This window comes from Acomys minous, assembly GCF_964271855.1.
Source record: "Acomys minous genome assembly, chromosome: 11".
NCBI classification, from domain to species: Eukaryota; Metazoa; Chordata; class Mammalia; order Rodentia; family Muridae; genus Acomys; species Acomys minous.
Window position 1 is genome coordinate 69,769,683 of NC_140492.1, and position 14,348 is coordinate 69,784,030.

The 14,348-nt window shown below is 45.8% G+C and overlaps 1 protein-coding gene across 2 annotated transcripts in view; it reads right to left on the reverse strand.

The window, feature by feature from the left end:
- VPS8 (VPS8 subunit of CORVET complex) overlaps nucleotides 1-14,348 on the reverse strand; it is a 215,049-nt gene that overhangs the window by 30,154 nt on the left and 170,547 nt on the right. For both annotated transcript variants that reach the window (XM_084801736.1, XM_084801735.1), the window contains one exon: nucleotides 12,352-12,517. In XM_084801736.1, coding sequence (XP_084657862.1) covers nucleotides 12,352-12,517 — 166 coding nt within the window. The remainder of the gene's footprint in view (nucleotides 1-12,351; nucleotides 12,518-14,348) is intronic.

Genomic DNA, 14,348 nt, shown 5'->3' on the forward strand with positions numbered 1-14,348 from the left:
GCCACTGGGGTTGGCGGTGTCAGCAGCAGCCTTACCAGTTGTGAACCCTGTGAGCTACAACAATGACAGATGTGGGCGCGTGGACGGTATGGGGGTAACCAGTCCGTTACTAATTAGAGTCAAGGCCTGTTTTGCAGGAGGAAAGCCATGTTTGGTACTTTAAGTCTGACTAAGAAGCCATAGTCTGGGAGCCCACAGGACCTGGGGAAGGACCCTTACTGTTACTTGTCTGGGTGGACACTCCATCAAACGTCCCTCTAAACTCTTATCCCCTTACCCACACTTTAGTGCAGCTCTTGGGCCGAGTCTCCGAAGTTTCTTTGCGCAGTGAGTGGCAGCTGGCACAGAAACTCAGCACAGCCAATGGGATAGCTATACCACTACCCACCCAACGCGCGGGGACCGTTACGGAAGAGGAGCAGAGAAATAATAACAGTCGGAGGAGGCCACGGAGAACCAGGGCAAAACTGTGTCTTCTGGACCCAGCAGGATTACTGCACCCACGAACTGACAGCTGTGGCTGCCTGTGCACGGCCAGCCTCGTCAGCACGCCAACAAGCACTGGACAGAGGCTCACGAGGACCCACCCCCCCAACTGAGAAGCTGCCAACAGCCGAGAGCTTCTGGAGGAGGCAGCATCGGTTCTCTTTAAAGATGTGGCCCCTGGTATGTTAACCACATTGCAGTGGATGGTCCCACAGGCAGGAGTATATGGGCAGGACACACTGGACTTGGAGGGTTATTTAAAAAAAGAAGAGATAGCCGGGCGTGGTGGCGCACGCCTTTAATCTCAGCACTTGGGAGGCAGAGGCAGGCAGATCACTGTGAGTTCGAGGCCAGCCTGGTCTACAAAGTGAGTCTAGGACAGCCAAGGCTACATAGAGAAACCTGTCTCAAAAAACAAAAAACAAAACAAAAAAACAAAACAAAAAAAAAGAGTAAGAAAAAGAGATAAATGTGGAAGAGGCCAGAGAGGAGGGGGTAGAGAGGAGGGGGTGGCAAGGATTAGGGGTTGGGGTTTAATATGATCAAAACACATCATATGCATATATGAATTTCTCAGAGAATAAAAATGTCACATTAAACATGAACAAGAGCCAGCACAGACCAGCACTGGCTGGAAATCAAGTCTGGAGACACAGCCGGCTGTGAGCAAATGAAGGCTGCAGTTTTGTGAGTTAAGTTAGGTTCAATCAGGAAACCAATTCAAGTTGTAGCCAAAATGAGCTAGAAATGGTCGAATGGCATAAAGAAAGAAGATACAAAACAGAAATATGAAATAAGACATGACAAAGAACCAAATTAAATGCGTAAGTTATCGGGTGACTGTGACTACAACGCCTCCCACAAGAGTGTGGCGACCGGCTTGCGCTGCGATTTAATACTTGAAGCTGGAGTCCCCAAGCAACCACACACGCACACGTGCACGCCCATGCACACACATTTTATAGTATAACTTCTGAGGTGTGTATGCGTGAAATTGTGATTCAGGATCTCATGCTGGAGGCTGGAAGTCATAACCTAATTTCCCCAGCACACGGAACAAGATTACTGCATCTAAGCAACTCCAAGTGTCCCAGGGAGCAGGAGCGTCCTTGAGGATTTTGAAAGCTGAGTGCATTTTCCAGAGCTCGCATTAAGAACAGTCAGCGCCCTGAAAAGCAAGTACCTATACAGACAAGTCCTCTGTCTGTGGAGTGCTTAGGAATTATATATATATATGTATGTATGTATATGTATATGTGTATATATATGTAGATTTCAAAGTGAGCAGTTCCACTTTACGAGACATAAGGGATGTAGCTACAATTATGCCTTAATACTTACATATTTGTGCTGTTTAGTGTTTGGTCAACATAACACAAACTGAGACATATCTGGGAAGAGGGAATATCACAGGAGAGAAATGCCTCCCTAAGACTGGCCTGTAGACAAGCCTGTCAATCATTTGCTGTGAGGGGGCCCAGACTACTAATGATGCCCATCCTGGGCAGAGGTCCTAGGTTGTAGAAGAAAGCAGGCTGAGCATGCCACGAGGAGCCAGTAAGCAGCATCCCTCCATGGCTGGTTCCTGCCTTGAGTTCCTGCCCTGACCTCCCCCAGTGCTGGACGGTGACCCGAGAGCTGTGAAAGGAAACAACCCCTTTCCTCCCCAAATTGCTTTTGGTTGTGGTGTTTTACAACAGCAACAAAAACGTCACTAAGACACCATCTTACTACTTATATGCAGAAAAGGAAACATGTAACATATTGTGAGATTTTATGTGCCAAGTACCAAAGTAGACTCACCATGGGCCCGATGCTGTTTACTCTACCCTGCCTCTTCTAGTGTGGCTTCCGTTACACATTTCAGAGATAAGAAAACTAAGTAAAGTGTTTGGGGAAGATGGCGTGCTTTGAAGTGCTCTCCAAACAGATTCAAGCTGCCTGTCCCTAGGATTTAGGCTTTTAACTGCTACATTATCTAATACCTTGGCAGAGAGAAAAAACGGAAGATGCATATATGAAAATGAGCCTCTTAAAGTATGTTGTTAAGTTTCTACAAAAGAGCTGCTTTCTATTTTACGTCACTGAGACCGTGAGCCTGTCACATACCTAAGATAACTTGTCCAAAGTTTTTCTTTGGTTTTTTTTAAAGATTTACTTATTTTTATACAGTATTCTGGATGCAGGTACACCTGCACGCCACAAGAGGGCGCCAGATCTCATTATAGTCGGTTGTGCTGGGAACTGAACTCAGGACCTTAAGCTCTGAGCTGTCTCTCCAGCCCTGTCCTAAGGCGCTGAATTAAATGAAAGATGAGTTTTCTTCAATTACCTTTTGTGGAGACCCAAAATCCAATACAGATTCATACATACTAAGAGTTAGAGTGCTTAGCAGTTACAGCCCTGCTGGTTTCATTCAAACTGTAATACGTCAGCCTGTGCTGATGATCTCTTTTCCAGCAGTGTCTGTGTGATGATTAAGATACACTGCAATTTGCTCTGTGCTTATCAATACTAAAAGGGCCACGGTGGGAGCACCCGATGGCAGGTAAATGCCAAAAAGGACAAAATTACAGCTCTGACAGTTCCTTCGTGGTTTACAATGGAAACCCCTGCCTCTACAAATTTTTGTAGTTTCTTTATATTTCAGCAAGGAAAAGTGGAATAAATACGATCGAACAATGAATACTACCTTTTTCTTCCCTCATTTTCTCTGACAATTTCATACATGTATATAATGTTATTTGGCAACAAGGGATATTTACCCCTTTATGGATTTGACATGCATAAAATCACTTCAAACCCTTAAAAGATAAAATATTCTTTAAGTTTGGACTGTTAAGTAGTCAAAGTATAATTGGTCTTTGCTGCTATATAGAAATATAATTATTTTTTAATAATACTGAATTTAATACAAAAGTCTGCCAACAATTACTTATAGATTCTTGTGGTACATTCTTTGAGAAAATTAAATAAAATCTCCAAAAAGAAAATATCAACAAAATTGATAATAAATTAAATCTAAAGGACATATTTCTTCAAATATAGACCTTTTAAGTAGAGACACAAGCACTATGAAACAGAACATACAAACAGCTTGTAGCTATTAAAGAAATTAAATTTCTTATAGAACAAAATTTCAAATCCAGCAGTGAATTCTAGCACATATTAGTACCCCACCTGTGAAGCTGGAATAGACAATATCGATTATAAACAGAACATAGTAATTATTGAAGGCTGGCCGGCTGATCCCAGGTTCTGCATCCAAATGATGGAGAAGCAGTCTAAGGAAGTGCGCTGAGTCCACATGCTCCACGGAGCCCCCCCAAGGGTCCCCCAGGCCGGGAAGCCTGCCGTGGAGTGGAGCACCATGAGGGTGTGGTCACTACTGTCACACGACCGTGGAAGCAGGAGCGCCTTCTCACTTTTGCCATGTTTTTGGAACACGGTCCAGGAATGGAGTCGTGTGAGGAGAACGTGAGTGACTGTGAGCGCTCTCCATGAACACAAGACAAGACTGTAGAGACCTGGTTCCTTTAAACACGGAATCGGTCTTGTGCTCCTCCAGGCGCAGCTGAGAGGTGAGTTTACTTCAGAGCACTCGTTAGCATTTGCTGCGGTTATTCGACTCAATGTTTAACCTATCCTTTGTGCATCCATAGAAAGACATTTCTGGCAAGTGTGGCTTGTCTCTGATTGTACACAGCGTGAACTCATGGGAACTTTATTCAGGTGACTGTTCTTAACCCTCAGAGTACGTTTGTCCGAGGCGCTGAATAAAGCTGGCTGTGGCACGAGCCTTTAGCCCGCCTCACTTATTGGCTCCATTTCCCCAGCTCCCACCATCTCTAGAGCCGTGACATCACGTGACTCTTAGGAAGTTCGGAAAGCATGACACAGATTAAGGGTAAAAAATGCCAGCTGTGTCTAGACTGTCAGGTTCAAAAAGTCTACACGAACTGGACTTGACAGTCCTTGGAGTGACGTAGTCCGGAAAGCACAGCAGATATATGGGGTAGCTTGCAAAAAGCAATCCATTTTTAACTTCTGCTATGTTCTTTTTGAAAAGGAAGAAATAGATTTTTCAAAGGAAAGTAGATATTTAAGCTTAAAAAATGACCTCATGAAAGGACCCGCAGACGTTTTAAAGCGAGCGCGGAACTAGACACGGTGGATGACTCACCAGAGAAGCCTGCTCTCTTGAGATTAAGTCTGGGAGCCTCTGATGTGCAACAGAGGAAGTTTAGCAGCCCCAGAGAGAGGCCTTACTTAAAAAAAAAAAAAAAAAGATTCCCCTGGAAATGCCCCAGGCAGCGCGGCTGTGCATCCAGGTGCACAGAGAGATCTGGGGATATGATGACAGGCTGAGTGATGGCCTTAATAACGCTGAGCGAGCCGAGCCTTTGTGAGCTCTACTAACAAAGCAATCCCTGACTCGGAAGCAAAACGGGAGTAGCATCACTTTCTTTGAAAAGCTTGGCTTTTCTGACTATATTAGAAGGAATATAAACGCACTGATGGGAAGCTAGAACCCAGAACAGAAGCAGTCAAACCCCACAGCAGGGAACCTGCAGTCACGTTCCTGCGATGTACACACTGAACATTAATCATTAGTTCCCTATGACAATATTTTTTACAGTGTGGTATTTTCCATTGCTACAAAGTTCATTTGTTGCAGAGAGGTACTATAACTAATTTAACCAACTGTGAGATACTAGGATATTTTGGTTCCTTTCAAATTTTTAAATATTAAAAATACTGTCATAAGCATCCAAGTATATAGCCCCTGGCACTCAGTGTGACCACCTGTTTGGTGTCTGCAGCCCCGTGCCTCGAGAGCACAGCATCTGCAGAAGTGAATGACAGATAGTCTCCAAAACCTTTTCCCTAAACCCCACAAGCTCTGGATCCAAAAGGACTGCTAGCCAAGTAATACAAAACAAAGCGCCATGGTTTCGTATCAAACCTCACCCTACAGCAGAACCTGACCTGAGCCACAGCAAGTTATGAATAGCTTTTACCAATCTCACGCGACCATTTGGTTAGGGGGCCCGCTAGGCTCATTCACACTGAGGCTACGGTGCAACACACCACCACGGCTCATGTTCTCTCAGCAGCAGCCGGCCCTCGGGTGTCCTCCACTCTGTTGCTATGCAATGCCACGCACTAACCATTCTGTTGGTGACCTCATCTTCAGTTTAGATGCTGCCATTTTAGTCTCCAGATGCTGACACTCTCTAACTTTCCTATCTCTAGTCAATATATTGGATCCTCCTGTAGCTTTTGAGCATATGGAATAAACACTATGATAACTTTAAATGTCCCCATTAATTCTATCTCCTGGATCATTTCTGGGCTAAAAGCTGTCGATGGGTTCTGCATCCTCCTTCTGACATGTTTTCTTGGCTCTCTGCTTGCCAGCGAGTGGGGGCTGAGCTCGCTCAGCACCTCTCCTCAGGTCTCAGTCCCAAGAGCAGGACCTCAGCTCATGACCCTACGTGACTCTAGCTGCCACCAGCACATGGACCATGGATTTAGCCATTAACACACCAACTTGGCAATACCACTTACAGATATGAATACACACATGGTCTAGAAGATGCCTCAAGAGAAAAAGCACTTTCCATGTTAGTGTGAAAGTGAGAGTTCAGATCCCAGCTGGGCAGGCATGGAGGCGTGACCATAACCTCAGGCATCAGGTGACAGAGATAGGATAGGTGTACAGGATCTGCTAGCGAGAACAGCTGGACTGGGGCTACAGCTCAGCACATGATGTCGCCTCAGTGAAAAGCAGAAGATGAGGAAGACAACAGACAGGACAGCAACCTGTGGCCTCCACACACAGGTACACCACATCCACAGACTCAGGCCCCACACAGACACACACACGTAAACACATACACGCATGCACACATATACACATGCATGCACACACACATGCAAACACACAAACACACACATACACACATGCACACACGTAAACACATACACACATATACACATGCATGCACACACACATGCAAACACAAACACACACATACACACATGCACACACACAAACACATACACAACTGCAAACATACACATGCAAGCACACACACAATTGCAAGCATATACACACATTCACACATGCATTCACAAAAAGAGTATTTTCAATGTGTGCAGCTTAGTAAGCATTATTAAGAACCTGCTAGCTTAGTAAGCTAAAGCAAAGATGTATTGCTATTTCAATTACACTTCTTTGAACATTGGTAAGATAAGTATTTTTACATTCTTGGGCAGTAGAATTTTTAAGTTCTTACTTTATATTTTCATCAAAAATTTAGTTATGGCAATGGCTGAAGATCCTTTCTGCACTAACGTCATTCTTAGGTGTCTTGGGCACACGTCTCTGCTGCCTGGTGGAAATGTTACACCAGTCCTTACAACAGATACGGAGAGGAGGTGCAGACAGGCAGGTAATAGACACAGCTCCATCCCCAGCACGGTCACTGAGCTGCATCAACCCCCCTTGCTTCAAAACTATCAGTGCTTCCTAAACCAAATGTATTCATCACCATGCCTTCCTCACCAGTTTGTACCCCCCACACACCACGAGTGGGAAGATGGGAAAAAAAAATATATATGTAAAATATATTCAGTGCAAATTACTGTTCAACCCAAATTACTCACCTTCTAACATTCTATTCACCACTCACGTCGACTGTGCACCTATGACAACTGAGAACTGAACACTGCTGTCCTAAGCACCCTCTCGCTCTCTTGCTGGTTACCCACCCACTACAGGGACTGGAGATACAGCTGAGCTGGTAGAGTGCTTATCTAACACACAGGAAGTGCTTACCTAACACACAGGAAGTGCTTACCTAACACACAGGAAGCTCTGGGTTGGATCCCCAACATCATACAAACCCTGGCACGGTGACATCCACCTGTGATCCTGGTGTTTGGAATGTAGGGGTGGGAAATGGAAGTTCAAGGCCCTTAGCTGCACAGCAAGTTCAAGGTCAGCCTGGGCCTAATGAGACCTTGTTGCAAACAACAAACCAAACCAAACCAAACCAAACCCATGCATGCTATTGTACCAAGAAAGACATTTGGCCCAAGGTAGGTACATATTAAATATTGGCTGGAGTAATGGACACTTAGTACTTTAGTATAACCAGATAACTGACAAATGGCCACTCTGTTATCGAAGTTTCACTTACAGTAGAATCACCAATCATCTCCATGTCCTTCTGCGTCACATGAACCCTCCTTTGCTTTGTGAGTTTCAATTGGAAGATACTTTTTTGAGAAATATTGCTATTACCAAACACTGAGGCCTCATTTTTAGTATGCGTGTCTTAATTTTGGCCTTTTTATAGCAGAGAGCTAATACTTCCTAAAGATGGACAAATAAAAACAAGCTTCTGATTTTACTAAACAGCAAGTTGGTTTGCAGTTCTACTGCATTGTGGGGATTCAGAATAAATGAGCAGTGTGCAGTGTCCAGAGAACCCAAACATCACATACTGAATAATTATCTGGAGGTTATAAGTTCTGCCCACTAACACTGTTTGTGAATTCATCCTCTAAGACAAGACACATTTCACCACTGAGAACAGAGAAATGAGGCCAAGCCCAATACCAAAGAGAAGCTTGTGCACTCACCCCTAAATGTGCACAGTCCTCTCTGTGTGCGTGAACAGGAAGCTCTTGGTAGTTAGATGCTGGGTCCCTACGGTAAGGGCTGATTTTGAACAATATGTTATAAAGCTCTTAATGTCTAAATGTCTTAACTTTTTGAAGTTTTAAAAGAATGTTTCTGGAATGTGATAATCTGCTGCTAACTTATTATCTGTTCTGAAGAAAGTCAAACCCTGGCTGCAGACACACCTCTGCATGTGCCGTGCAAGCATGAGGTCCTGGCTCTGAACCCCAAGTCAACACAAGCTGTGCACAAGGAGTGAGTGTCTCGTCCTAGCAACCCTATGAGGAGATGGATGGCAGAGACAGGAGGATCGCTGTGAGGTCACAGGCCTGCAGGCTGGGCACACAGAGGATAAAGCCCAAGAGACAGTGTCCCAAGCAAAGGAGAAGAGGGTCAATGCCCAGGTTGTTCTCTGCCTCCTGTGTGCACCAGGACAGGCAGGCACGTACACAGACATACACAGGTGGAGCACACATGCCACAGAGAAGAAAAACAACAACAAAGAGACAAAGGATAAAGAAAAACAAAACAGAAGAGGGCACCAGATCTCACTGTAGATGGTTGTGAGCCACCATGTGGTTGCTAGGAATTGAACTCACAGCCTTTTGAAGAACAGACAGTGCTCTTAACCTCTGAGCCATCTCTCCAGTCGTCAATCTTTTTTTTTTAATCTTGTACTTTTGTTACTTTGAATTTAATAAATGAATAAATTAAGATGAAACTGAAGCCGGTGTGGTGGTGCATGCTTGTAATTCCAGCACTTGGGAAGGCAACGGCAGGCAGATCACTGTGAGTTTGAGGCCAGCCTGGTCTACAAAGTGAGTCCAGGTCAGCCAAGGCTACACAGAGAAACCCTGTCTTGAAAAACAAAACAAAGCAAACAAAAAAACATGAGACTTAAGTTATTTGATATTATATCAATACATGAATAACTGCACTGAGATACTATGTAGTTGTTGGGTGTGGCAACTGAAACTAGTGTCTCCTGTGTAGAGAAACAAAGCAAAGGAGACAAACCACCAGGATGACATCAGCCCTGCGGCCTGCTGGGACTCAGGGAAGAAAAGGCATTTGGAGCATCTCTCTGGGCTTTACAGGGCCAAATCTTTTTTCCAGGAGGAAGCAGGTGTTCTGGAGATGACTCCCGTCACGCTCGTGTGGTTTGTTGGAAGACAGCTAGTATGTCAGCGTTACTGGGCTGGCTAGTGATTTTAACATATGAACAGCAGCAGGAGGCAGCACTTGACCTGCCAGGACCACAGGTTTGGAGGTAAGTATTGCATGAACTTGGGCTGGAGTCAGAAGCTGGAGAATTAAGTATCAGTTACCATGTTTCCCAAAAAAGAAAACGTTGCTTGGTAGGGCAGTGTTCCGGGGCAGTGGGATACTTCAAACGCATTCAACTATCCTATGTCCAGAGAGGAGCAGGTGAATGCCCAGTGGCTCCTGCCATGCCCTCTGGACAGACTTAACCAGGAAGGACAGATCTTCAGAGGAAAGTAAAATACTTAGACAGTGAAGTGTAGGGAAAACCACCATACTGTGGATTGATGGTTACTACTTAAATTTTTCCATTGCCCTTGAACACCATCCCAGTGGTAAGCAGTATTTAAGATGTACACTTTGCTGCTTTTAGCTACACAAAATTTGAAAGCTGGGATGCTGATGTAATCCGTTATTCCGGGGACATGCTGGGTGATGCCCTGGACTAGCTGTTGTTTACCATTCGTGTCCCAAACCATCCGCTCTGAACTCAAGAACCACGTCTGCCTTGGCAGCTCCTTGCTGAAATTACACCATATGGAGCTGGTAACAAGGGCTTTTACTGTTCTTTTCAGTGGAATCTTTTTGGTCAATTATAACTAGCTAGTATTACTTTTATATATTTCTTTACAGATGTATTTTCTTACTCATAGGCAACCTTATCTGTTTTAAAAACTTTGTAGCAAAACTCAGCTGAAATAGAATGTCAAGTGTTAGCAATAAGAGCAAGGCTGAAGGCCTCACAGAACTCTGCAGCCAAATTTCCTATAAACCAATGGAACTAGAAAACAGATGATGTATTTGTCACTGGAGCCAAAAGTAAGTGTAGCGTATTGCTAACCAGCTTTTCACTGAGGTAGGAAGACCACTCAGTGACGAGCAGCAGGCGGACGGAAGGGTGAGTCCCACTCCTGGTTCACATGCTGTACGCAAAGCCAGATACAATGAATTCAGCGGAAGCTTCTGGGTTTGGAGGTGGAGAGAGAGGCTGCATCCCAGGAGAGACTGGGGGGTGGGGGTGGGGGCTGTGACAGAGGTGACACCTGTGGGGGAGCTCTACACCCAACCATGCTAATGTTCTACGGCACACCTCTTCTGTTGGAGCAGACGTGTGTTCCTGATGGCTGCCTCATTCCTCTCCTTACCTACCTTTGCGCCTGAACTTGCGTATCTTATCCCCCAACACGCCCACTTAGTCCCCTGCAGGGGCAGCTGAGGCGACCTCCCATGATTCCGTGCACGTGATGCAGGCACACTCATTTTCTGTACTTCTGGCATGGTCCATCTGTACGTACTTGCCATGCAATAAGAACACAGACAACTGGCCTTTGTCCCTGGTGCCTGACAAAGAGCTCTTAAAAATCTTGGAACTGGAGCTCAGCTGCTAAGGGCACTGACTGCTCTTCCAGAGGACCATATTCAATTCCCAGCACCCAGCACAGGGCGGCCAATACCTTCTGTAACTCCAATTCCAAGAAACCCAATCCCCCCTTTCTGGCCTCCCTGGGTACTGCATGTACATGATATGTAGACGTATATACACTCATACACAAATAAATAAATACATTTAAGTAATAAATAAAAATTAAAAACCAAACCACTTTGGGGCCTCCTCCGAGAGAACCCCTTTTGTATGCTAATGAGATGACTGGAAGCTGGGGATGCGCGCTGGTTGCCAGGAAGGTTACACTAGGGGCCAAGTTACTTCTAGAGAGGAGAGGGGGCTGGAGACTGAGCCCCCTCAGTGAGCTCAGTCACAAAACACACAATAATTTAATGGACCCTGACTACATCATGGATTGTCAATGTCAGGCTGTCCAAGCTTTTGGACTGGTGAGGGTGTTGAAGAGGCTGCGACAGCGGGGTGCCCAGAGACTGGGGCCTGCCATGCTCAGCTCTCTCAACCTCATCTTAGGATGGTGAGACTGTCATATGACATGAGGGCCATCTTAGGGCTTGACCCTCGAGCTGTGGCATGTCTACCTCTGCGTGGCTAGAGCACTGAATGGCTGGGCAGTTAGCTGCTGTCCAGACAACTGACAGGACTGGAGTTAGGAAGGTACCACAGACTTAAAGAGCTGAGAACAATTATTCCAACTCTCCTTGTAATTCTTGACTATGACTCCCACAAGACACGCTTACCTACATAACGTTAGAGAGTGCTCAATAGAAACTGGGCAAATATAAACATTAATGACAAGAATGGAATTCCTGTCACTTGAGAACAGATACGTTAACTCGTTATATGGGGGAGGAGCCCATGATGAGATCATCCTCGCTTTGTTTCAGGGCTCCAGTGAAAATGGATAAAACCAAGTGGGTGACAGGCCCCAGCGTTCCCTATTAGAGATGGAGGTGAGCTGGGTTGTGTGATTCGGAGGACAGAGCGAGCAGCAGCAACTGTGCCACAGTTCAGTCATCCAGCTGCAGGCCGACTGACCCCTCACGTTACCCCTTCTGTCGTCAGGCTGTGCTCTCCACAGACTACGGAGCAGCAGAGAGCACCCTGCTCCAGCGCCTCTTTAAGAAATATAACTCATACAGTCCCTCGGTCTCCACGGGCAGCGAAACGTTTCTGAAGTGGACACTCTGCACCAAGTTCTTTAGGAAAAGAAGACATGCGCCCATGGCCGTGCGCTCCTTTGTCTATCCTCGCTGCCCCACCACTCGGTCAGAGGACCCGAACAGTGTACCTATCTTTTCTGATGCCAACCTGGGCTCCAAGCTTCTCAAGGGCAGAAGAGGTTTCTCCAGTTTGTCAGCACTGAGGAGAGAGGACAGGCTCTCGCGCTACACACGACTAAGCAGGAGACGGCGCACATTCAGTCTCCATAAACCGGAGGCTTATGGGAACTCACAAAACAGGCCACGGCAAACAGGCTGTCACAGCAGCAGGAGCCGACTCTTACCTGTGACGAGGTTATCTGTGCCTTCTTACTTTCAGAAGGATTCTCACTGAGTTTGCCTGCTTTGTTACTTGAGCTGCATTTGTAACATGTCCATCTTGTCTGACCCTCAACTTCTAGGGTGCATTCCTTGCTTTGTAGACAGAACGAGTGATACAAATGGCCACAGCTGTAAAATGAACAGGAACAATTTGTACTTTTCCACAAACATGAACTATGATTAGGGTATACTTGTATGTGGTAAAGAAAAAAATCTCAACTGAACTAGTGGCTGGCTTCTCAGGGACAAGAGCCAGAAGGGGCCATGAGCTCATTGATGCCCTCCCCTTCTGAGCAACGAGTCCTGCCTATCTGACCTCCTGAGTTGTGAGCAGTCAAGCCTCCAGGCTGCAGAAGCTGAGCTGGGCCAAAGCTCATCCTCAAACTACAGCATTCTGATGGTAATTTTCAGGTAGATTTTTAAAAAAATAATTAGGAAAAATAATTATTACAGTAGCTTGTAATAGCATGAGCGCCCTGGCCATATTCTAGGCAGACTGAGTTGGACACTGACAAAGTGCCACGCTCTAAAGCTTTAGCACTGTTCCTAAGGAGGCACTCCAGAGGCTGGGGACCGAGGATGCCACTGGTGGTCATTTCTGGCCCCCTTTCTCTAACCAGAAAGCCTGGCTGAGTCTAGAAGGCAGCACCTCCCCTCCTGTTGTCTGGTTTCCCTACTCAGTGCTGGTTCTCTGCATAGAACCTGTTTCTCGCACGTCTGTCTTTCCTCTACCTAGCCCTGCTCCCTCACTGATTATTTCCAGTTCCAAACCTTTACAATGCCCAGGCTCCTGACTCCCAGCCTTCTCCCATCAGTCCTGTCTCCTTGAGAACTCTACTCTGAGTACCCAATAGGACTCTTAATTTAACACATCCGAACCCAAGTTCCTAGCTTCCGCTAACCGAACTCTGATTGCACACTTTCATCTAACCGCCTACATCTCAATAACAGCGACTACATTCTTCCAGTTTCTCGGGCAAAACCTTGGAGTCGCCCCTGACTGTTCTCCCCCTTGCACATGATAAGCGCACCTGTAAGCAAACACTATCAGTTCTGCCTGCACATGGCTTCCAGAATCCTCACTTCTTAGTCCTCTGCTACCCACTGCACTGGCCATCTCTCACATGGGCTACTGACGCAGGCTTCCTGGCCACTCTGCTTCTTCCCTTGACCCTCCATACTCTGTTCTCAACACAGCAATCACTGACCCTCAATGTAGCACTCCCAACCTCAAACTACCCAGAGCCTTCTCAGAACCAAGTCCGGCTTTTGCTCTTCCCTGGGCATCCCTTCAGACCTGCTCAGCTACCCACTCACCGCCCCTGAAGTATGCCAGGCTGGATGCTGCCTGACAGCCTCCATATCTACAACCTTCGGCTGAGCACACCCATATGTTAGGCAGCCACTTCCCTGTGTCTTAAAAGCACTCAAACATCATTTAAACAGGGAGGCACTCCCCGTCTGTTCTCTATACATTAGTAGCTACCAACCTCTATACCATTTTATTTTTATTAATGTAATCAGTAATTACATTTTAATTAAGTTTCAAAGTTGTCTGTTAAGTCATATTAACAGAGAGGCATTCCTAACCATGCTGTGTAAACCACCTAACCTCTAAACGTCTGTCTGTCTCTGCATGTCTTATCCTTTTTTCCACAGTAGCTATCACTGTTTCTCATTTCACCCACGTGTTCATACTGTTCCTTAGACCTGGTACACAGTAGTGTCTTTGTTAGGGTTTCTATTGCTGTGATAAAACACCATGACTGTGATGGTTTGAATGCGAACAGCCCTCATAGGCTCATGTACTTCAATGCTTTGGTCCCTAGTTGGTACAACTGTTTGGGAAGAATTAGGGAGTGTGGCCTTGTACGAGATGTGTTACTTGGAATGGGCTTTAAGATTTCAAAAGCTTGCCAGATGTGGTGGCGCCTGCCTTTAATCCCAGCTCTCAGGAAAC